This window comes from Jaculus jaculus, chromosome 3 (genome assembly GCF_020740685.1).
Source record: "Jaculus jaculus isolate mJacJac1 chromosome 3, mJacJac1.mat.Y.cur, whole genome shotgun sequence".
Taxonomy (NCBI): Eukaryota; Metazoa; Chordata; class Mammalia; order Rodentia; family Dipodidae; genus Jaculus; species Jaculus jaculus.
The window spans coordinates 87,363,923-87,386,713 of NC_059104.1; the positions used below are offsets into that span (position 1 = coordinate 87,363,923).

Below are 22,791 nucleotides of genomic sequence, written 5' to 3' on the forward strand. Positions count from 1 at the left end.
CCTAGTATCATGTAAACCAGATGCACAAGGTAGTACACGTGTTCATTTGTAGTGGCTACTGACACACCCATTCTATCTGCCTTTCTCACATTAATTAATTACATTTTTTTAAAAAGATGAGCTGGGGAGGTGGCTCAGTGGTTAAAGGTGCTGCTTGCAAAGCCTATATGTCTAGGCTGGTTCCCCCAGAACCCTTGTAAAGCTAGATGCACAAAGGAGTACAAGCATCTGTAGTTCATTTGCAGTAGCAAGAGTCCCTGGCTCACCCATTCATTCTATTTCTCTGTCTCTGCTTCCAAAATAAGTTTTTTTGTTTGGTTTTTTGAGGTAGGATCTTGCTCTAGCCCAGGCTGACCTGGAATTCACTCAGTAGTCTCAGGGCAGCCTTGAGCTCATGGCGCTCCTCCTACCTCTGCTTAAAGGGCTGGGCTTAAAGATGTGTGCCAAAATACATTTTTTTAAGTTTTAAAAAGAAAGAAAATGATTAGTAAGGTGAGTCACAGTCCTCTAAGCAGCTTTGATTAAGAGCAGCTCTAAGAATACATTCTCTACTATGTTGAATCCCAACCCTGTACAGACAAGTGAATTCAACCTAAAAAAAATAGAATTTTAGTGCTTGAACTAAAAGTAGAAAAGTATACTCTGTGTTTTCTCCATTTATTCCGTCGGCACCCACTTGCTTCAACAGTACGCAGTATTCCGTACCTGTCAGCATAAGTAAAGCTCCCACGGTGAGCAGGACAAAGCCGACCAAGGAAATAACACTCCGGAAAAGAACTTCAAATTGCTGTGGATTCAACTTGCTTCGCAGGTAATCCACAAAGGCATGGATCTGACAGAGACCAAAGACTCCAAAGGCTGCCATATGTTCTGATGAAAGGACAGGCTGTTGGGGGATGGCAGAGGAGAATGAGTTCAGCCTAGGACTGCATTATCCTTATCTACTTCAGACCAAGGATCAAATGCGTTCAGAGGTTCCCAAAGGAATGATGGCCCTTATAGGTCATAATTCTGCTGTCTGCTTAGGCTACTGCCTCAGCATAGACTGCAAACTCCCTAAATTCACATTAGCTGCAATTTTCATAATTCAAAACCCAATGCAAATACCATCTCCTAATCTGACAAATCACTCACTCCTCTATATTCCATAGCACTTGAGATTCTTAGTATTTCCTCACTTGTTGCCTTAAACATCAGTGGTTTTCCAACTCTAGTAGGCATCAGAACCAGTGGGAATATTAATTAGTTGCTGAGTCCCAACTCTGTACTCTATAGGTCTGTTTTTTTGTTTTGTTTTTTTCGAGGTAGGGTCTCACTCTGGCCCAGACTGACCTGGAATTCACTATGAATTAACTATGTAGTCTCAGGGTGGCCTCAAACTCATGGTGATAGCCCTACCTCTGCCTCCCGAGTGCATGTGCCACTACACCAGCTTGTTTTTTTTAATATGGTTCTGTTTTTGTTTTGAGATGGGATCTTATATACACCAGACTGACCTCAAACTCACTATGTAGTCAAGGCTAGCCTTAAACTTCTGAATCTGATGCCACTATAGAAAGTACACTTCTAACAAGTTTCCAGGCACTGCTAATGCAACTGGTCTAGAAGCTACCTTCAGTAATCACCACACTATAGGCTACAGGTAGCTGTATGTACTTCTTTCTCCTACTTTCTTGGACAACTATAACACATTTGTATCCTCTTTATACCTCTCAGTCATTAGCAAATTACATATAGTAGATTATCAGTAGTAAAATAGGTATTTATCCCTTAATAGAGAATTTTGCACAAGAAATCAAAAGTACCAGCCAGGTGTGATGTTGCACACCTTTAATCCTAGCACTAGGATGGCAAAGATAAGAGTGCTGTGAGTCTGAGGCCAGCCTGAGATTACATAGTGAATTCCATGTCAACCCTGGGCTAGAGTAAAAAAGAAAGGGGGGGGGGGCAGAAAGATGACTTAGCAGTAAGGCACTTGCCTGCAAAGCCTAAACACCCAGATTCAATTCTCCAATACTCATGTAAGCCAGATACACCCATCTGGAGTTCGTTTGGAGGCCTTGGTGTGACCATTCTCTCTTTCTTTCTCAAATACGTAAATTAGAAAAAATAAAAAATACCATAATAGTCTGTAATTAAATATGTCTGTTAACCCTACACAATAATGTAGGTTAAAATATTTGTCCTGTACTTTGCTTTTTGTTTGCTTTTCTTTCTTTCTTTCTTTCTTTTTTTTTTTTTTTGAGCCAAGCCCAACAGACTTCTTTTTCTTCTAATGCAAAAGAGAGAATTGACACACCAAGGCCTCCAGCCACTGCAACTGAATTACAAACATGTGTACCCCTATACACATGTGCAACCTTGTGCACTAGCATCACTGTGCATGTGTCTTACACAGGAGCCAAAGAGTCAAATATGAGGCCTTAGGCTTTGCAGGCAAGCACCTTAAATACTAAGCCATCTCTCCAGCCCTTGTGCTGTGTTTTTTGTTTTGTTTTTTTAGTTGTTGTTGTTTTGTTTTGTTTTGTGTTTTTTTGTTTTTTTGAGGTAGGGTCTCACTCTAGTTCAGGCTGACCTGGAATTCACTATGTAGTCTCAGGGTGGCCTCGAACTCACAGTGATCCTCTTGCCTCTGCCTCCCAACTGCTGGGATTAAAGGCATGCACCACCACACCCAGCTTTTACAAATCCTTAAATTCTTTTTTATTTTTATTTTATTTTTGAGACAGAGAGAGGGAAAAGGAAATAGCGAGAGCAAATAGGCATGCCAGAGCCTTTCAGCTACTGTGAACACACACCATACATGTGCACCCCCTTGTGTGCATGTGCGATACTGCACACTTACATCACTCTCGAGTCTGGCTATACATGGGACCTAGAGATTCAAACAAATGTTTTTAGGCTTTGCAGGCAAGTGCCTTGACTGCTAAGCCATCTCTCCAGTCCATGCTGTTTCTTGAAGGTCTCATTTAGCAGGCTGGGATTCATTACTACTAAATTATGTAATCCACACTAGAAGGGCTGGTAATTTTAACTTTAATCACTCACATCAACTCAGTTCAATCAAACTGTCCCTCTTCCTCCCACAAACCTAAGTCAATGAGCAATTTATTTCAAAATGCATGCAGCAAAATGCATGCAGCAAATATTAATAGTCTATTGGAAGTATACTCTAATAACCAATGATTCTATTGTTTCAGTTAACAAAGAAGCCCAAGAGCACAGCTGTAATTCATACTCTCCTTAAAAGAGAATCCCAGATACATCAACTTAATTGGGGTGGCTGAAAAAAGTAGATGAAACTCCTACAAAATCTAAGGTTGGCCTTGAGATGGCTCAGCATGGAAAGCCAGATGACCCAAGTTTGATTCCCCAGTACTCACAAAGAGGCAGATGCACAAGGGTTGCATGCATCTTGAGTTCGTTTGCAGTGGCTAGAGGCCCTGGTCCACACATTCTCTTTGTATCTAGCTCTTTCTCTCACTATCTCTCAAATGAATAAAATAAATACCAGGGCATGGTGGTGTATACATTTAAATTCAGCTCTAAGGAGGCTGAGATAGGCGGACAGCCATGAGTTCGAGGCCACCCAGAGATTTCAGAGTGAATTCCAGGATAGCTTGGGCTAGATCAAGACCCTACCTCGAAAAACCAAAACAAAGTAAAATAAACAAACAACAAAATCTACAACTCACCTGGAAACCCACAAAGGAGATCTGCATGGAAAGAATGGTGCCCAAGCAGTACACAGTGCAGTAGGCTACATAGATCCGGTGAGAGAAACGGCCTGTTAGCATCAGCACCAGGACATGGAGAGGAATCAAGTTGATCAGGAATACATAACCTCCCCATGAAGAGACCTGTGAGAAGACAGAAAAGATCAATCTCTATGATCATTACTGCTACCATTCCTTAGCATATCACCTGTCACCATGTTACAGACAAGAGTGTCATGTTGCTGAGAAGACCCTGAATCCTCAATCTTCCTGCCTGAGCCTACCAAGTGTTGAGATTATAGATGAGTACCACCAAGCTTTGCAGATCTGTAACCTTTTAAAAGCACATCTCTTTACAGCAACTATACTATTATTTATGCCAAGTGGCTTACAGGGTTAAAAAAAAATAATTTGGAGCTGGAGAAATGGCTTAGTGGTTAAGGCACTTGAATACAAGGCAAAAGAACCCAGGTTTGATTCCCCAGAACCCATGTAAGCCAGATACACACAGTGGCTCATGCATGAGTTTATATGTAATGGATACAGGCCTTGGTGTGCCCATTCTCTCCCTTTCCTTCTAACAAATAAATTAAAATATTTAAAAACAACTGATTTGGGGGCTGGAGAGATAACTCAGTGGCTAAGGCACAATTCTGCAAAGCCTAACAATCAAGGTTCAATTTCCCCGTACCCACATAAAGCCAGATGCACAGTGGTGCATGCATCTGGAGTTCATATGCAGTGGCTGGGGGCCCTGGAGTGCCTATTTTCTGTCCATTCTCTCTCTGACTCTGCTTGAAGAAAAAAGAAAAAAAAAAAACTGATTTTGCACATAGAGAACTCATACTGAAATCCTCTGTTAAGTTAACCTGTGGCTTGTTATGGCTACTGCAACATGACCACATAACAAGATGTAGCAAAGCTTCAGGGTTCATCTATATGATAACAGCAACTGTAGTGTCACACTCACTAGGAACATATGAGCAAGCAGAAGCACTAAGCAAACAAAGCCTAAGTCCACATGTAAGACTGACAGAAAAAAATGTATTGGAAAAGGAAATGTTTCAAGGGCACAGAGCAAAAAAGAAGGCAAGAAAATTAACATGTACACACAGGGGGTACAGTACTTGAAAAACTATGAACAAATGTTTTGTGGAAAAAGAAAAAGGCTGGGAATGTAGTTCAGTTGGCAGAGTTTTTACATTGCATGCACAAAGCTCTGAGTTTGATTCCCAGTACTGTATAAACTGGGTATGGTGGCACACTTCTGCAATCTCAGCACTTGGGAAGTGAAGGCAGGATGATCAGAAATTCAAGTGAGTTTGTACAACATGACGCGTCTGAGGCTAACCGAGGACACATGATACCTTGTCTAAAAAAAAACAAGAGATAGGTGTGGAGCCACATGCCTTTAATCTCAGCTCATGGGAGGCAGAGGTAGGAAAATCGCTGGGAGTTCGAGGCCAGCCTGAAATTGCATGTGAATTCCAGGTCAGCCTGGGATAAAGGGAGACCCTACCTCAAGAAAAAGAAAATAGAGACAGCTTGGCATGGTGGCTTAAGCCTTTAATGCCAGCACTTGGGAGACAGAGGTAGGAATATAACTAAGTTCAAGGCCAGCTTGAGACTACAGAATAATTTCTGGTCAGACTGAGATAAAGTGAAGCCCTAGCTTGAAAGAAAATAAAAAACATAAAAGGACAGGCATGGTGGTGCATACTTTTAATTCCAGAACTCAGGAGGCTGAGATAGAAGGATCACCAAGAATTAGAGATCAGCCTGGGACTATATAGTCAATTCCAGGTCAGCTGGGGATAAGAGTGAGTCCCTAGGAGTGGAGGGACATATAAAGAGAGGCTGGGGGGTGGAGGGCTGGAGAGATGGCTTAGCGGTTAAGCGCTTGCCTGTGAAGCCTAAGGACCCCGGTTTGAGGCTCAGTTCCCCAGGTCCCACGCTAGCCAGATGCACAAGGGGGCGCATGCATCTGGAGTTCCTTTGCAGAGGCTGGAAGCCCTGGCACACCCATTTTCTCTCTCTCCCTCTATCTTTCTCTCTGTGTCTGTTGCTCTCAAATAAATTTAAAAAAAAAAAAAAAAAAGAGAGAGAGAGAGGCTGGGGGGATAGCCCAGTTAGGGGCACTGGCTTGTAAGGTCTTATAACCCAGGTTTAATTCCCCAGCACCCACATAAAGGCTGATGCAAAAAATGGTATATGCATCTGGTGTTCATTTGCAGTAGCAAGAGACTCTGGTTCACCCATAAAGACATGGACAAATAAAAACTAAAAACAGGGCTGGGGAAATGGCTTAGCAGTTAAGGCCTGCAAAGCCCAAGAACCCTGGTTTGATTCCCCAGAACCCACATTAGCCTGATGCACAAGGGGTCGCACACGTCTGGAGTTCATTTGCAGTGGCTGGAGGCCCTGGTGCGCCCATTCTCCCTCTCTCTCTCCCTCTCTCTCTCACTCTGTCTCTCCCTCTTTCCCTGTCAAATAACTAAATAAATAAATATTTTTAAAAACCAAAACATGTAGAGGAGCTAGAGGTGCAGCTCACTGGCACATCAGTTTCCTAGTATGCATGAGACATGGAGCTCAATTCCCTAAACCACAAAGAGACAGAAAGCAAGTGAGAAGACATTTACGTTACCATGTAGAAGTAAGCAAGGGCACACTTGGCTGCCCAATAGATGGAACCAGTCTTCACTGCCTTGATCCACATGTAGTAAGTAAGCAGCATACAAAAGATGGCAATCCCTACAGAAAAAAAAAAAAAAAAAACACACACCACAAAATTTCAAAAAACGAGGCCTTGCTAACATAGGGGCTTAGAACAATTTTGGAACCCAATGTCTACATTCTTTGGTCTGCTACCCAGTGAAAGTATAATTTTCACCAAGTTATTTTACTTCCCTTTGCCTCTGTTTCCCACAAAAAAAGAATGAGTATAAATCTGTTCATGTTCCAGTGCTGGGGACTGAACCTAGGGCCTCATGTACACTAGGCAAATGCTCTACCACTATGTTATATACCCAGCCCATGGAGTTCATAGTCATACTACCTTTTTTTAAAAATTTTTATTTATTTTTTTTTTTTTCTGGTTTTTCGAGGTAGGGTATCACTCTGGTCCAGGTTGACCTGGAATTAACTATGTAGTCACAGGGTGGCCTCAAACTCACAACGATCCTCCTACTTCTGCCTCCCGAGTGCTGGAATTAAAGTCGTGCACCACCACACCTGGCTCTTTTTTTTTTTTTTTGAGAAAGAGAAACAGAGAAAGAATACACACACCAGGGCCTCTAGCAACTTCAAACATCTGCTACCTTATGCATCTGGTTTGCACAGGTACTGGGGAATTGAACTTGGGTCCTTAGGCTTTGCAGGCAAAGGTCTTACCCGCTAAGCCATCTCTGCAGCCCCCGTACTACCTCTTAATACCATGGTGAAAACCAATATAATTAGTGCACACAAAGCACTTGGATTAGTACCTAGTAAACAAAAAGCACTTCATACATGTTCTTTCCAGGCACAAATTAACTGCTAATTCTAAACATATCCAAGGTTATCATGCTTGTGTTAACACAAACTAGCCCTTTTGTTCTTATTGCTACACTCCTTAATATATCCCTAGTGACCTGGAGCTGTAGATCAGTGGTAGAGCACTTGCCTAACATGCACAAGACCACAGGTTCAATCCTCAATACTGTGTTCACACATGCACAAACACAACTGTCTCATGAATTCCCACCTTTAGACCCAGATCATCTTCAACTACTTCTAAAAAGCCTTCCTTCATCCCCAAATCCAAAATGAGCTGAGAGTAGTAGCGCACACCTTTAATCCCAGCACTTGGGAGGCTGAGGTAGGAGGAACTCCATGAGTTCAAGGCCACACTGAGTCTACATAGTAAATTCCAGTTTGGCCTGGGCTAGAGCAAGACCCTACCTCGGGGGTGAAAAAATAGATCTCTCTCAGGCTGAAATATAGCTCAGCTGTTAAAGATGTTTCCTTGCAAAACCTGCCATCCAAGGTTCAATTCCCTAGTACCTATGTAAAACCAGATACACAAAGTGGTGCAAGCATCTGAAGTTCATCTGCAATGGCAAGAACACTCTCTTTCTCCTGAGTGCTGGGATTAAAGGCGTGTGCCTCCACGCCCAGCTTGAAATTATTTTTATTGGTTCAATTTTATCTTCCTTAAAAGATGGCCAACATTAGACTTGGTCCCCAGCACATGGGAGGCAGTAGGAAGATCACTGTGAGTTCAAAGCCAGCCTAAGACTACATAGTAAATTCCAGTTCAGCCTGGGGGGTAGAGTGAGACCCTGCCTCAAAACAACAAAACAAGCCAGGCGTGATGGTGCCAGCACTTGGAAGGCAGAAGTAGGAGGATCGCTGTGAGTTCAAGGCCAGCCTGAGACTACATAGTAAATTCCAGATCAGCCTGAGGTGAAGTGAGACCCTACCTCGAAAAACTAAAAACAGAAGCCAGGTATGTTGGCACAGGCCTCTAATCCCAGCACTTGGGAGACAGAGGTAAAAGATTGCTGTAAGTTCAAGGCCACCCTGAGACTACATAATGAATTCCAGATCAGCCTAGGCTAGAGTGAGACCCTACCTCAAAAAAACCATAAAAGAAAGAAACAGGAATAGGAATAGAAAAGGGGAAAGGAAGGAAGGAAGGGAGGGAGGGAGGGAGAGAGGAAAGGAAAGAGGAAGGGGAGAAGGGGAGGGAGAAAAAGGGGAGTAGAAGGAGGTAAAGGAAAAGATTTTAGTCTGCTTTCTACCTTATTTGATAGTCAGGATATTTCACTGTTGTTCACCACTGCATTAAATAGCCTAGGTAGCCTATGACCTTCCAGGAAATTCTCCTGTCTTTGCTTGGGATTACACCTGCTTGCCAGTGCCCAGCTTTTACATGGGTTCTAAAGATCCAATCTCAAATCACCAGCAATGATACTCAACAGTGAACACTGCAAGCCTTATATTTGGCCATCCAGGCCAAATGAGCCAATGGGTGCAATAGTGGCATGTCTTTCATGGTGGAAACCAACTGCCCTCTAATCAGACTGGAGGCTCGCTCCATGGGAGGGAATACATCACTGTTACTGAAAACTTAAAACAGGGGTAGTCATGAGCCCTAGGGGTGTAATGTATGCTGCTGTCTGGCTAAATGTATATACTATGCTTACCAAACTGCCCAGAAAGCACTTCTCTTAATGTTCATACCCTTATATTAATGCTATTCTCACTTTTGGTAGAGAACCTTCTCTTTTCAGATGACAGTGACCTTGGGATGACTCAGAAGGCATCACAGTGCTGGGAAGAAGTGACAGGAATGCTTAGCACTGTAATTTTTCTATCACACCTTCCAAGGCTCAGGGTCCATCATGGAAGAGGTGGCAGAAAAAATGTAAGAGCCAAAGGAAGGGTAGGACTCCTTACAACATGCTCCTCCAGACACAAAATGACCTGGATATCCATGACCTCACAGTGCCTGACACTACCTACACAAGACCATCATAATAGGAGGAAAAGATTATGACATCAAAATAAAAGACTGATTGAGAAGGGGAGGGGATATGATGGAGAATAGAGTTGCAAAGGAGAAAGTGGTGGGAGAGAGGGCATTACCATGGAATATTGTTTATAATCATGGAAGTTGTTAATAAAAAAAATAATCTAGGGCTGGAGAGATGGCTTAGCGGTTTAATGCTTGCCTGTGAAGCCTAAGGACCCCAGTTCAAGGCTCAATTCCCCAGGACCCACATTAGCCAGATGCACAAGGAGGCGCACATGTCTGGAGTTTGTTTGCAGTGGCTGGAGGCCCTGGCGTGCCCATTCTCTCTCTCTGCCTCTTTCTCTGTCACTTTCAAATAAATAAATAAATAAACAAAAAAAATTTAAATAATAACTTAAAAACAAATATACAAAAAAAATCCGATCTCAGTTCCTCATGTTTACATGGCAAGCACTTTATCCACTGAGCTATCTCCCCGGTTCCCCTCCCATTTTTAAAATATAGAACAAAATAAATTATTCATTATCTATTTATTTTAAGGCTTCAACACTTTAATTTTTTTTAATTTTTATTAACAACTTCCATGATTATAAAAAAATATCCCATTGTAACACCGTCCCTCTCCCCACTTTCCCCTTTGAAACTCTATTCTCCATCATATCCCCTCCCTATCTCAATCAGTCTCTCTTTTATTTTTGATGTTATGATCTTAACCTCCTCTTATGATAGTCTTATGTAGGTAGTGTCAGGCACTGTGAGGTCATGGATATCCAGTCCATTTTGTGTCTGGGGGAAGCATGTTGTAAGGAGTCCTACCCTTCCTTTGGCTCTTACATTCTTTCCGCCACCTCTTCCACATTAGACCCTGAGCCTTGGAAGATGTGAGAGATATTACAGTACTGAGCACTCGGGTCACTTCTTTTCCAGCACCATGATACCTTCAGTCGTCCCAAGATCACTTATTTTTATAACATTTAACACTATGTTTTCCTAGTAAATTCAACAAATATATGTACAATTGAAAATAAGTCAAAAATGACTTTATAGTGCTAGAGAGATGGTTTAGCAGTTAAGGTGCATGCCTGTGAAGCCTAAGAATTCATGTTTGAATCTCCAGGACCCACAGAGCCAGATGCACAGTGATGCAAGAGCTCAATGTCACATGGGCACACAAAGGGGCACACCTGCCTGGAGTTCGTTCACAGCATTCACAGCAGCTAAAGGCTTCGGTGTACCCACTCTCTCTTTCCCTCCCTCTCTCCCTCTCTCTTTCAAAAGTAAATTTTAAAAAAATTACTTTATAGCTGGACATGGTGGACATGGTACTTCCCTATAATTCCAACGCTTGGGAGACTGAGATAGGAGGATAGCTATGAGTTTGAGGACAGTCTGAGACTACATAGTGAATTTCAGTTCAGCCTGGGGATACAGTGAGACCCTACCTCAAAAAAAAAAAAAAAGTTGACATTATAATTTTAAAGACACCAATCCTCCTCATCTAGGAAAATAAAGCAAACTATGATAATGTTAAAATAACAGCTAAGTATGAGCTGGAGATGAAACAAAGGCTTGTAACAAGTTCTGGTTACCTTTCTAGATGGGTTAACAGGACCCAACTCCTGTACTTTGTGAAGTTTTACTGGATAATGAAGTTAATAGATCCCCTTCAGCATCTTAAGTCTTACCTTCATTATCATAGGAACCTGCTACAGATCGAGAAATGTATCCAGGAACTACAGCAATCATGGCAGCAGCAAGAAGCCCAGCTCCTGCATCCTATGAGAGAGGTAAGAAGCAGTTAACACTGACATGCCTTTGACAAACCCACTAGATCCCTCTTTTTATGAGAATACAAGATAGTCCAGCAGTTTCCAAAGTTGATGTGAGTCATTAGAAATGCACACAGCACAAAAAAATCTAAACACTTCACAACTAACTCTTCATGAGGACACCAGGTCTAAAAGTGAACACAGATATTAAGATATGCCATAGGAGCTGCTGGGCATAGTGGCACATGTTTATAATCCCAGGAGGTTGAGGCAAAAGGATTTCAAATGCAAGGCCAGCCTAGGCTGTGTAGCAAGACCATGTCTCTAAATAAAATAAACAAACACATACCACCTCCTTCACACAACAAAAGTCATGTGAGCTTCTCAAAACCAGAGCTTCCTCCAGATGGGCTGTACAGCTACAAGTATATGCAGGCTTATCAGTTTCTTCCCCTAACAATGACTACTTCACAGCAAACGTTAATTCTTGTCCACACAAGACCTGAGTTTGATCCTCAGCACCCACATAAAAAGTGAGGCAGTCACAATGCCCATAACTCCAGCACTGAGGGGACCAGCGACAAGAAGATGGTTGGAACTCCCTGGTCAGACAGTCTAACCAGAACAAAAGGAAGCACTGGGTTCAGTGACTGTCCAGAAAAGTAAAGTGGAAGAGTAGTAGTGGTCATTTGATGTCTTTCTGTGGCTTTGCATGTACAGAGTACACACATCTGCTCATATGCATACTCATAGCACTCACACATAAACAAAACATAACAATAATCAAAGCGAAAAAATTGAGCCAGCATGGTAAAGCACACCTGTGATCCCAGCACTCAGGAGGCAGAGGTACGAGGATCGCTATGAGCTCAAGGCTACCCTGATACTACATAGTGAGTTCCAGGTCAGCCTGAGCTAGAGTGAAAACCTACCTCAAAAAAAGCAAGGGAGGGCTGGAGAGATGGCTTAGCGGTTAAGCGCTTGCCTGTGGAGCCTAAGGACCCCGGTTCGAGGCTCGGTTGCCCAGGTCCCACGTTAGCCAGATGCACAAGGGGGCGCATGCATCTGGAGTTCGTTTGCAGAGGCTGGAAGCCCTGGCGCGCCCATTCTCTCTCTCTCCCTCTATCTGTCTTTTTCTCTATGTCTGTCGCTCTCAAATAAATAAATAAAAAAAATATATATTTTTTAAAAAAATAAAAAAATGAAAAAGAAAAGCAAGGGAGGGGGGACTTGAGAGATAGCTTAGCGGTTAAGCACTTGCCTGTGAAGCCTAAGGACCTCAGTTCGAGACTCGATTCCCCAGTATCCACGTAAGCCAGAGCATGCATCTGGAGTTCATTTGCACAGGCTGGAAGCCCTGGCATTCCCATTCTCTCTCTATCTGCCTCTTTTTCTCTCTGTCATTCTCAAATAAATACATAAAAATAAAAATAAATTTTAAAAAGGGTGGCTGGAGAGATGGCTTAGTAGTTAAGGAGCTTGCCTGCAAAGCCAAAGGAACTCAGTTCGATTTCTCAGGACCTACATAAGCCAGATGCACAAGGTGGCAGATGCACAGGGGTGGTGCATGCATCTAGAATATGTTAGCCATGGCTGGAGGCCCTGACAAGCCCATTCTCTCTCTCCCTCCCCTTCTCTCTCTCTGTCTCTCTCTCTCTTTCTCTCTCTCTCTCTCTGCCTCTTTCTCTGTCTCAACTAAATAAATAAAATTAAAATATTTGCCGAGCGTGGTAGTCCATGCCTTTAATCCCAGCACTTGGGGCAGAGGTAGGAGGATTGCCGTGAGTTCAAAGCCACCCTGAGAGTACACAGTGAATTCCAGGTCAGCCTGAGCTAGAGTGAGACCCTACCCCAGAAAACCAAATATAACAATAATAATAAATTCAATACTTAAAAAGGGAGAAAAGTATTATTTAAATTAAAAATACCGGGAGGGGCTGGAGAGATGGCTTAGTGATTAAGCGCTTGCCTGTGAAGCCCGAACCCCAGTTCGAGGCTTGATTCACCAGGACCATTAGCCAGATGCACAAGGGGGTACACCATCTGGAGTTCATTTGCAGTAGATGGGGGCCCTGGCGCACCCATTCTCTATCTCTTTCTCTGTCTCTTTCTCTCTCTGTCACTCTCAAATAAATAAATAAAAATTTTTTTTAAAATACCAGGGGGCTGGAGACATGGGTTAGCAGTTAAGGCACTTGCCTGTGAAGCCTAAGGACCCAGGTTCAATTCCCTGGACCCACATAAGACAGATGCACAGAGTGGCACACATGTGTCTGGAGTTCCTTTGCAATGGTTGGAGACCCTGGTGTACCCATTCTCTTTGACTCTCTTCTCTCTCTGCTTGCAAATTAAAAAAAACAGGCTGATGGTGCATGCCTTGACTCCCAGCACTCAGGATGCAGAGGTAGGAAGATCACTGTGACTTCAAAGCCAGCCTGACACTACACTGTGAATTTCAGGTCAGCATGGGTTAGAGCAAGACCCTACCTCAAAAAAAAAAAAAAAAAAAAAAAAAAAAACCAGGCCTGGAGAGATAGCTTAGCAGTTAAGGTGCTTGCCTGTGAAGTCTAATGACCCAGGTTTGATGGCTTGATTCCCCAGTACCCATGTAAGCCCGATGCACAAGGTGGCACATGCCTCTGGAGTTCATTTGCAGGGGCTGGAGGCTCTGGTCCACCCATTATCTCTCTCTATCTGCCCCCTCAAATAAATAAATAAATAAAATATTTGAAATAAGCCAGACGTGGTGGCACATGCCTTTAATTCCAGCACTTGGGAGGCAGAGTTAGGAGGATCACTGTGAGTTTGAGGCCACCCTGAGACTACACAGTGAACTCCAGGTCAGCCTGGGCTAGAGTGAGCCTCTTCCTCAGAAAACAAACAAACAATATATATTTATGAACGAAATAAGGCTGGAAAGATGGCTTAGCAGTCAAGGTGCTTGCCTGCAAAGCCTAATGACCTGGCAACCCATGTTTGATTCCCCAGTAAGATGTACAAAGTAGCACATGCATCTGGAATTCATATGTAGAGGCTAGAGGAGCTGGCATTCCCATTCTCTCCCTCTTTCTCTGTACTTGCAAATAAATAAATAAAAATACTTTTTAGAAAAAAAATTTGGCCAGGCGTGGTGGTGCGTGTCTTTAATCCCAGCACTTGAAAGGCAGAGGTAGGAGGATCACCATGAATTTGAGGCCACCCTGTGGCTATATAGTGAATTCCAGGTCAGCTTGGACTAAAGTGAAACCCAACCTATGGGGAAAAAAATGAGAAAAAAAATTTTTTGAAACAAAAGGGACGCACACACATGCACACACGTGCTGGGAAGATGGCTCAGCAGTTGAAGGCACTTGTTTGCAAAGCTTCTGGCCCAGGTTCAATTCTCAAGCTGCTCATGTAAAACAGACACAAAAAAGTGACACAAGCATTTAGTGTTTGCTTGCAGTGACAAGAGACCCTGACACATCCACGATCATACACATAAACACACGTACGCAATACATAAAAACAGAAATATATAAACTTTTCTCTCCCTCTTTCTAACACACACCCCCACATAAACATACACCCAAATAAATGATAAGGACCTATCTCCAGTACAAATAACTAATCACTTTAGAAAACTTTATGCAGTTTTTTTCCCCTCTTCCTTACATTTAGTGAGGATTTCAAATTTTAAACCTCACATTTTACAGGTTAAGGGTTTCTTCATTTATCAATTTACATTTGACTTTCAAATGTCCTCGCATAAGAGCAAACTGTTGCAAATGATAAGAAAACACATAGCTAAGGGAAGATTTGGAGTAATTTTCTTTAATACTCAGGAGGTACAGTCCTTGGTTTCTGGCTCCCTGACCTTTAAAAGCAACCTCTCAGTAACCACCCCCTGCACCATCTATTGGAGAAGCTCAACAACGTTCACCCCAAACTTCCTGTTACCCTGAATCCTTCACCTTGAGCTCTTTGGTAAGGTGGTATGTGACGATGGTGGTGAAGGAGGAGAAGAGAGGGGCCAGGAAGACACAGACATTCCGAATGTCGATGGTGATGTGGAAGAAATGGAGCACATGGTAGATTGCAGCAGAAGTGATCATTAAGCCTGTAACAGGAAAAGGAAATTCATTAAGTTGCCCTGGTAAGACAAGTTAAGGGGAAAAGGGTCAATCCAAGAATCAGTAAAGTGGTTTTGACAAAGCACCAGAAATACTAATACAGAAACTACAATAAGGCTCTAAACCTCTCCTAAGGATTCAAATTCCAGAATGAATGAAAAATTACCCATCTGCACTTTTCCATACATATTCTTCTGTATTATATACACTTTCAGAAATAGATAATCCAATAGATAATTCCAAGACAAAACTGTTTTATAGCACACAAATACTATATACCTTATTGTAAGAAATGAAAATCCAGTTCCCCTCACCTGGGTAAATTGTTCCTCCAATGATTCGTCCCAAAGGGTACCAGGCCCGGTCATCAAACCAGTTATGGAATTTATAAAACCCCTCTTCAGCCAGAAACCGGGTAGTCCGGTAATTAAAGTACCTAGAGCAAGAAAGAACAGAACTATGTCTCTTCCTTTCCCTACTCAAATACTTATACTACCCTGCAATGAATACTACTCCTCAGACTATGCCAATAACAAAAGTATCAGTGCCTGACTAACGTTTGGTAACAATTACGCCATGACAATTACAATATTAAGTCTCATTTTTATTCCATGCTTGTTCCAACTAAAGCATTGCTTTTCTATAACAGAAATGGTCTGAAGCCTAATGTCAACACAAAGTGGAAGTAAAACAATCAAGGAACTCAAGTACCCAGAAGACACCACCACTGAGATGTGGGCACCAATGGATTTTGGCCCGTTTTTCTTAAAAAAAAAAAAAAAAAAAACCTAGCTGGGTGTGGTGACGCACGCCTTTAATCCCAGCACTCGGGAAGCAGAGTTAGGAGAATCACCCTCAGACTACATAGTGAATTCCAGGTCAGCCTGAGCTAGAGTGAGACTCTGCCTTGAAAAACCAAAAAAAAAAAAAAAGAGAGAGAGAGAAAGAGAAAAAAAAATTATTTGCAAGGAGAGAAAGAAAAAGAATAGGTGCACCAGGACCTCTAACTCCAGACACACGTGCCACTTTGTACAGCTGGCTTTATGTAGGTACTGGGAAATTGAACCCAGGTGATTAGGCTTTGCAGGCAAGTACTTTAACTGCTGAGCCATCTCTTCAGCCCTGATTTTGGCCCTTTTTAAGTGAAGGGAAGAAAAAAAAATTTTTTTTTTTGAGGTAGGGTCTCACTATAGCCCAGGCTGACTGGAATTCACTATGTAATCTCAGTGTGGCCTTGAATTCACGGTGATTCTCCTACCTCTGCCTCTCGAGTGCTGGGGATTAAAGGTGTGCACCACCATACCTGGCAGGTTTTATTTATTTATTTATCTTTTGGTTTTTTGAGGTAGGGTCTCACTCTAGCCCAGCCTGACCTGGAATTCACTATGGAGTCTCACGGTGGCCTCGAACTCACAGCAATCCTCCTCCCTCTGCCTCCTGAGTGCTGGGATTAAAGGTGTGTGCCACCGTGCCCAGCTCAGATTTTTTTTTAAAAAAAAAACAATTTCAAGAACCTTTCTTTAAACTAGCATTCAATAGTATCTCAAGAGTAAAATTCTGTTGCAGCAAAACCAATTAAACAATTCCAAATATACAAAACCAGGGCTGGAGAGATGGCTCAGCGGTTAAGCGCTTGCCTGTGAAGCCTAAGGACCCCGGTTCGAGGCTCAGTTCCCCAGGACCCACGTTAGCCAGATGCACAAGGGGGCGCATGCATCTGGAGTTCGTTTACAGTGGCTGGAAGCCCTGGCGCGCCCATTCTCTCTCTCTCTCTATCTGCCTCTCTCTCTCTCTCTCTCTCTCTCTCTCTGTCACTATCAAATAAATAAATAAAAATAAAAAAAATTAAAAAAAAAAACAAATATACAAAACCATTTAAAAATTAAATCTTGTTAAAGGTGACAATTTACACATCCCCATGTTATCTGCTGTACTTTATTGCACCAAATAAAACAGGGAAAACCATGCTTATTCATTTCTACCAAAAAAAAAAAAAAAGACTTCCAGGTAAGACAGCAGCATAGAAGCCATACCAAACCAGACTAGAGGGGAAATAAGCAGAAAAACAACAAAATACACTCTTCTACCAAAAAGTGAAGGTGTACAAGAAATTATCAACCACAGCAGATAAAGAGGAGAGATCTACAGCTTCTAGAGACCTCACAAACAGGCAAAAGCCACTCCAGCAACAGTGTGGCCTCTCGCGGACGGACACCAGGCTCTGCTTGAGCCTCAGGAGAACCCAGGTGAAGGGATTTTCCATTCACACCAGCCTCCTCCCAAACTCAAAATGCTGAAGGAGAAGGCAACAGGGACCAGCTGAGCGACTCGTGAGGAAGATCGCAGGGACCAGCCACTCAGCTCCGGTACAACTTCCGGCACCCTCCACAGCCTCCTCTCCCAGCTGCCAGCACCTGCCAACACCAGAGACCTGGAGAAGGGAACTCAGCTACACAGCACACAGCACAAGTGATCAGAGCAGCAAAGGACCAGTCAGCCTACCTGAGCCCACAGCACAGTCAAGAGGGACCCAAACAGACATGTCACATAGCTGAGACCAAAGCCATCCCAAAAGGTAATAGGGCCTACCTGCACCAGGTTACTACCTGCCAAAAAAGCCTGGTATATAGGCCTGCATTGGAAGTGCTAATCACAACTTCCATGTCTGAGCAATTTGTATGTTAAATCTGATGGATGGTAGGATTTGCATTGTTAAATAAGCTGTATTTTGGGGTTGTCCCTTGTGGTTTCCTGATTTGTAGTACCTTTGTCTCTTCTGTCATTCATGGGGGCAGGGTTTCACTCAATCACTGGTTGACCCGGAACCCATTACAGACCAAAAATCTCAGCATCCCAGTTGGCAGGATTAAGAGTGTGGAGCAACACACATCCTTAGGGACTGTGACCATGTTGGATGATGTTTGTTTTAATACCCACTCTTACATAAATACTCCATGCTAGTTTTGATTGAATGTATATATTGTTCAAGTTAATTTTAGAATTTGTCTGTATTTTACTCCACTCAGCTTACTAGAATACTCACATAGTAGGCAAAACCAACACCTAGGGTCATTTTTGCTATTACTCTAAGAGTCATTTAAGACCCATACGTGGCACCTTAAGCTCTCACCCGGAAGATATATAATGTCAGATTTACACATCTCAGAATATTGCAGATAATTAGGAAACCCAAGCATCAAATTAACCCAAGATGCAAGAAACACAAAAAAATCAAGACAATATAGTTCCACCAAAAATTGTAAATTCATCAGAAATGACCTCCAGTTCAGGGGAAGAGATTAAGTAAGGGAAAGGTGGAGGGAGGGCTAATCAAAATTTAAAAGGATATAGCCGGGCATAGTGGCACACACCTTTTAATACCAGCACTCAGGAGGCAGAGGTAGGAGGATCACCATGAGTTTGAGGGCACCCTGAGACTCCATAGTGAATTCCAAGTCAGCCTAGACTAGAGTGAAACCCTACCTCAAAAAAAAATTTTTTTGAGGATATAAATAAATCATATGGAAACCTAATTTTTTGGACAATGGAACACTCCGGAGCCATATATTGTTGCTAGAAAATGTTCAGTGCCAGGAATGGGATGCCTTCCGTGAGTTGTTGGTCAGGGAGGTCCCTGATGCCCCAAAACATTATAGGCCATTGCTGAGGCCCTTGGTTTCCCACCGGGAATAGATGGTAATACCCTATTGCTGAAGACCCCACATACTTGGACTACAAGGTCACAGAGAAATCCTGCTGGAACTGAGCTAATAACCTCCTCCATGTAGACCAGCTGACAGAAAGCTGCAAGAAGCCATTCTGCATGCAGTTCAATGGGAGAGAGAGAAATCACCAGTGAAGATGCTCAGCATTGGACACTGCAAGCCTTATATTTTGCCAGCCAGGCCAAATGAGCCAATGGGTGCTATAGTGGCAAGTCTGTCATGGTGGAAACCAACTGCACTCTAATTGGACTGGAGGTCTGCTCCCTCCCTGATATTGAAAACTTAAAACAGGGGTAGCCAGGCATGGTGGCACACGCCTTTAATCCCAGCATCCGGGAGGCAGAGGTAGGAGGATCGCCGTGAGTTCAAGGCGACTCCATAGTGAATTCCAGGTCAGCATGGGCTAGAGTGAGACCTTACCTCAGGAAAAAAAAAAAAAAAAAACAGGGGTAGTCATGAGCCCTAGAGGTGTAACATCTGCTGCTGTCTGGCTAAATGTATATACTATGCTTATCAAATTGCTCAGTAAGCACTTCTCTTAATGTGCATATCCATGTATTAATGCTACTCTCATTTTTGGTAGAGAACCTTCTCTTTTCAGATGTCAGAGACCTTGGGATGACTCAGAAGGCATCATAGTACTGGAAAGAAACGACAGGAGTGCTCAGCACTGTAATATCTCTATCACACCTTCCAAGGCTCAGGGTCTATTACAGAAGAGGAGGCGGAAAAAATGTAAGAGCCAAAGGAAGGGTAGGTGCTCCCCCAGACACAAAATGGCCTGGATATCCATGACCTCAGTGCCTGACACTACCTACACAAGACTATCATAATAGGAGGAAAAGATCATGACTTCAAAATAAAAGAGAAACTGATTGAGATGGTGAGGGGCTATGATGGAGAATGGAGTTTCAAAGGGGAAAGTGGGGGGAGGCAGGGCATTACCATGAGATATTATCTACAAACATGGAAGTTGTTAATAAAAAAATTAAATAAAAAAGTCTAAAAAAGGGCTGGAGAGATGGCTTAGCGGTTAAGTGCTTGCCTGTGAAGCCTAAGGACCCCGGTTCGAAGCTCGGTTCCCCAGGTCCCACGTTAGCCAGATGCACAAGGGGGCGCACGCGTCTGGAGTTCGTTTGCAGAGGCTGGAAGCCCTGGCGCGCCCATTCTCTCTCTCTCCCTCTATCTGTCTTTCTCTCTGTGTCTGTCGCTCTCAAATAAATAAATAAATAAATAATTTTTTTAAAAAGTCTAAAAAAAAAAAAAATGACCTCCAGTGAGACTGATTTAAATGAAATGCCTGAGAAAGATTTCTAAAGAGTAATTATAACTATGTTCAAAGAAATCAAAGGAATTGAAAAAAACACAGAAAACCAATTTAATGAAATAAGAAGGCCAATATAAGACATGAGTAAGGAAATAGGAATACTGAAGAAAAACCAATCAGGAATAGTAGAAATGAAAAACACAGTAAGTCAAACCTACTCTTTTAGACAATGGCACACCCAGACACCAAAGACTATTACTAGAAAAATTTCAGTGCCAGGAATGGGATACCTTCCAGTGAGTTGTTGGCTAGGAAGGTCCCTGATTCCCCCAAAACATTACAGGCCATTGCCAAGGCTTTGGTTTCCTACTAGAAATAGGTGGTAAGACCCTACTGCTGAAGACTCCCCACACCTGGGCTGCAAGGTCATTGAAAAATCAAGCTGAGGCTGAACTGAAAACCTACCTGTAGACCAGCTGACATAAGCTGGAAAGGCTATGCTGCATGCAGCCCTATGGGAAACATAAGTCATCAGCAGTGAAAGAGTTGGCACTGCAAGCCTCAAGTGTGGCCAACCAGGCTGAATGACTGAACAGGTACAATAGTGGCAAGTCTGTAATGGGAGAAACCAGCTCTAATTGGACCAGAGGATCGCTGTATGGGACAGAATACATGCCTGAAAATCAAATCAAAAGCCTATAGCGGAGGTAGTTCATGAGCCCTAAAGGTATAATGCCTGCTGTTGTCTGACTAAATACATGTATTATACTCAACAAACTGCTCTTTAAGCACTTTACTTAAAATTCATACCCATATATGAATGCTGCTCTCACTTTTGGCTAGAGAAGCTTCTCTGTTCAGAGAGTGATGACCACTAGGAAGACTGAAAAGGCAACACAGTGCTGAGAAGTGAGTGGAGTGTTCAGCACTGAAACATCTCTATCACACCTTCCAAGGCTCAGGGTCCATTGTAGATGTTGTGGAAAGAATATAAGAGCCAAAGGAAGGGTATGACTGCTTACAATGCAATCGTCCAGACAGAAATTGGCCTCCATATCCTTGATCTCACAGAGCTTAGAACTAACTTCACAAGGTGCTCATAATAGGAAGAAAAGACGAAGACATCAAAATAAAAGCAAGACTAGTAGAGCCAGGGAGGGGATATGACGGAGTGTGGATTTGTGAAAGGGAAAGTGGGGGACAGAATTATCATGGTTTATTGTCTGTAAATATGGATGGACACTGTCAATTAAAAAATTTTTTTTGAAAATTTGTTTATGTAACAGAGAGAAAGAGGAAGAAAAGGAGGGAGAGAGAGAGAGAATGGGTGCACCAGAGCTCCAGCTACTGCAAATGAACTCCAGATGCATGTGCCATCTTGTGCATCTGACTTATATGGGTCCTGAGGAATTGAACCTCAAACCAGGGTCCCTAGGCTTCACAGGCAAGCATTTAACCACTAAGCAATCTCTCCAGACCAAAAAAAAAAAAAAAAAAAAAAATTAATAAATAAATAATATGTCTAAGGGAAAAACAAAATAAGATATTAACTAGAAACAAAAAATAAATAAAAACTATTGACACTTGCCACTTGTCAAAATGAAACCAGTCAGTGTAATTATAGGTGTACTGTGGTATAACTAAGGTTCCAATACTACAAGCCACAACCCAAGTGTGAGGTCTGATGTCCCCACTACCTCAGAATCTCCCATTGCTTGACTTTGTTTTTCTGTTTATTTGAGGTAGGGTCTCACACTCGCCCAGGCTGATCTGGAATTCAATATGTAGTCTCAGGATGGCCTCAGATTCATAGTAATCATCCCACCTCTGCCTACGGAGTGCTGTGATTAAAGGTATGTGCCACCATGCCTGCCTGGGAGGAAGACATTTTTTATCTTTCTATACCACATAAGAACACATGGGTAATTTCAAGTGAAGAACATCTTTAAAGATGTTGGTATAACACCATATGCAGGATGGAAAAATTTTAGCCCACACCACAGCAAGAATTTCTTAATGAGTCTTTAAACTTCTAACAAGGTCCACTCATGTTGTTATTTCAAAAATGCCTGAATGCCACCTACATCGAAGCATAAAATTATGCATCACATAAAAATTTATAGTATGAAGCCAAGCATGGTGGTGCATGCCTTTAATCCCAGCACTTGGGAGGCAGAGGTAGGAGGATCACCATGAGTTCGAGGCCACCCTGAGACTCCATAGTGAATTCCAGATCAGCCTGAACTAGAGTGAGACCCTACCTCAAAACAACAAAAAAAAAAAAAAAAAAATGTATAGTATAAAATGCTTACAGCAAACACGGAAAGACACAGTTCTATAAGAGCAAGCTTCATAAGCCCTTGCCCTAAGTTTCTCATTTTAAAGAAACAAAAGTAATGAAGCAAATGTAAAAAAAAATAAACAAATAGGTTTCAAAACAGGAATAGTTCGATTATTTCTTCAGATATGCAGGCCTCTGACTACCTCCCTATTTTTTTCTTGGTCAGTGAGCTTTGGAAGTTTAAAGTAAGGAGAAGCAGCAGATGGGAGAAATCTCTATCCTTCTGTTCCTTGTGATTAATGCTATTTTTTAAATGTCCAAGTCAGAAGGGAGGAGGGGAGAAGGTAATTAACCTGTCAGAAATGTGTCCTTTGCCTACCAATAGGAATCAGAGTGAGAAAGA

General features: G+C 42.5%; 1 protein-coding gene across 5 annotated transcripts in view; it reads right to left on the reverse strand.

Annotated features, from left to right (window-relative positions):
* Stt3a (STT3 oligosaccharyltransferase complex catalytic subunit A) overlaps positions 1-22,791 on the reverse strand; it is a 53,631-nt gene that overhangs the window by 19,112 nt on the left and 11,728 nt on the right. For all 5 annotated transcript variants that reach the window (XM_045145552.1, XM_045145553.1, XM_045145550.1 and 2 more), the window contains 6 exons: positions 15,430-15,551; positions 14,957-15,102; positions 10,920-11,010; positions 6,364-6,470; positions 3,696-3,860; positions 706-886 (listed from right to left, as the gene is read on the reverse strand). In XM_045145552.1, coding sequence (XP_045001487.1) covers positions 706-886; positions 3,696-3,860; positions 6,364-6,470; positions 10,920-11,010; positions 14,957-15,102; positions 15,430-15,551 — 812 coding nt within the window. The remainder of the gene's footprint in view (positions 1-705; positions 887-3,695; positions 3,861-6,363; positions 6,471-10,919; positions 11,011-14,956; positions 15,103-15,429; positions 15,552-22,791) is intronic.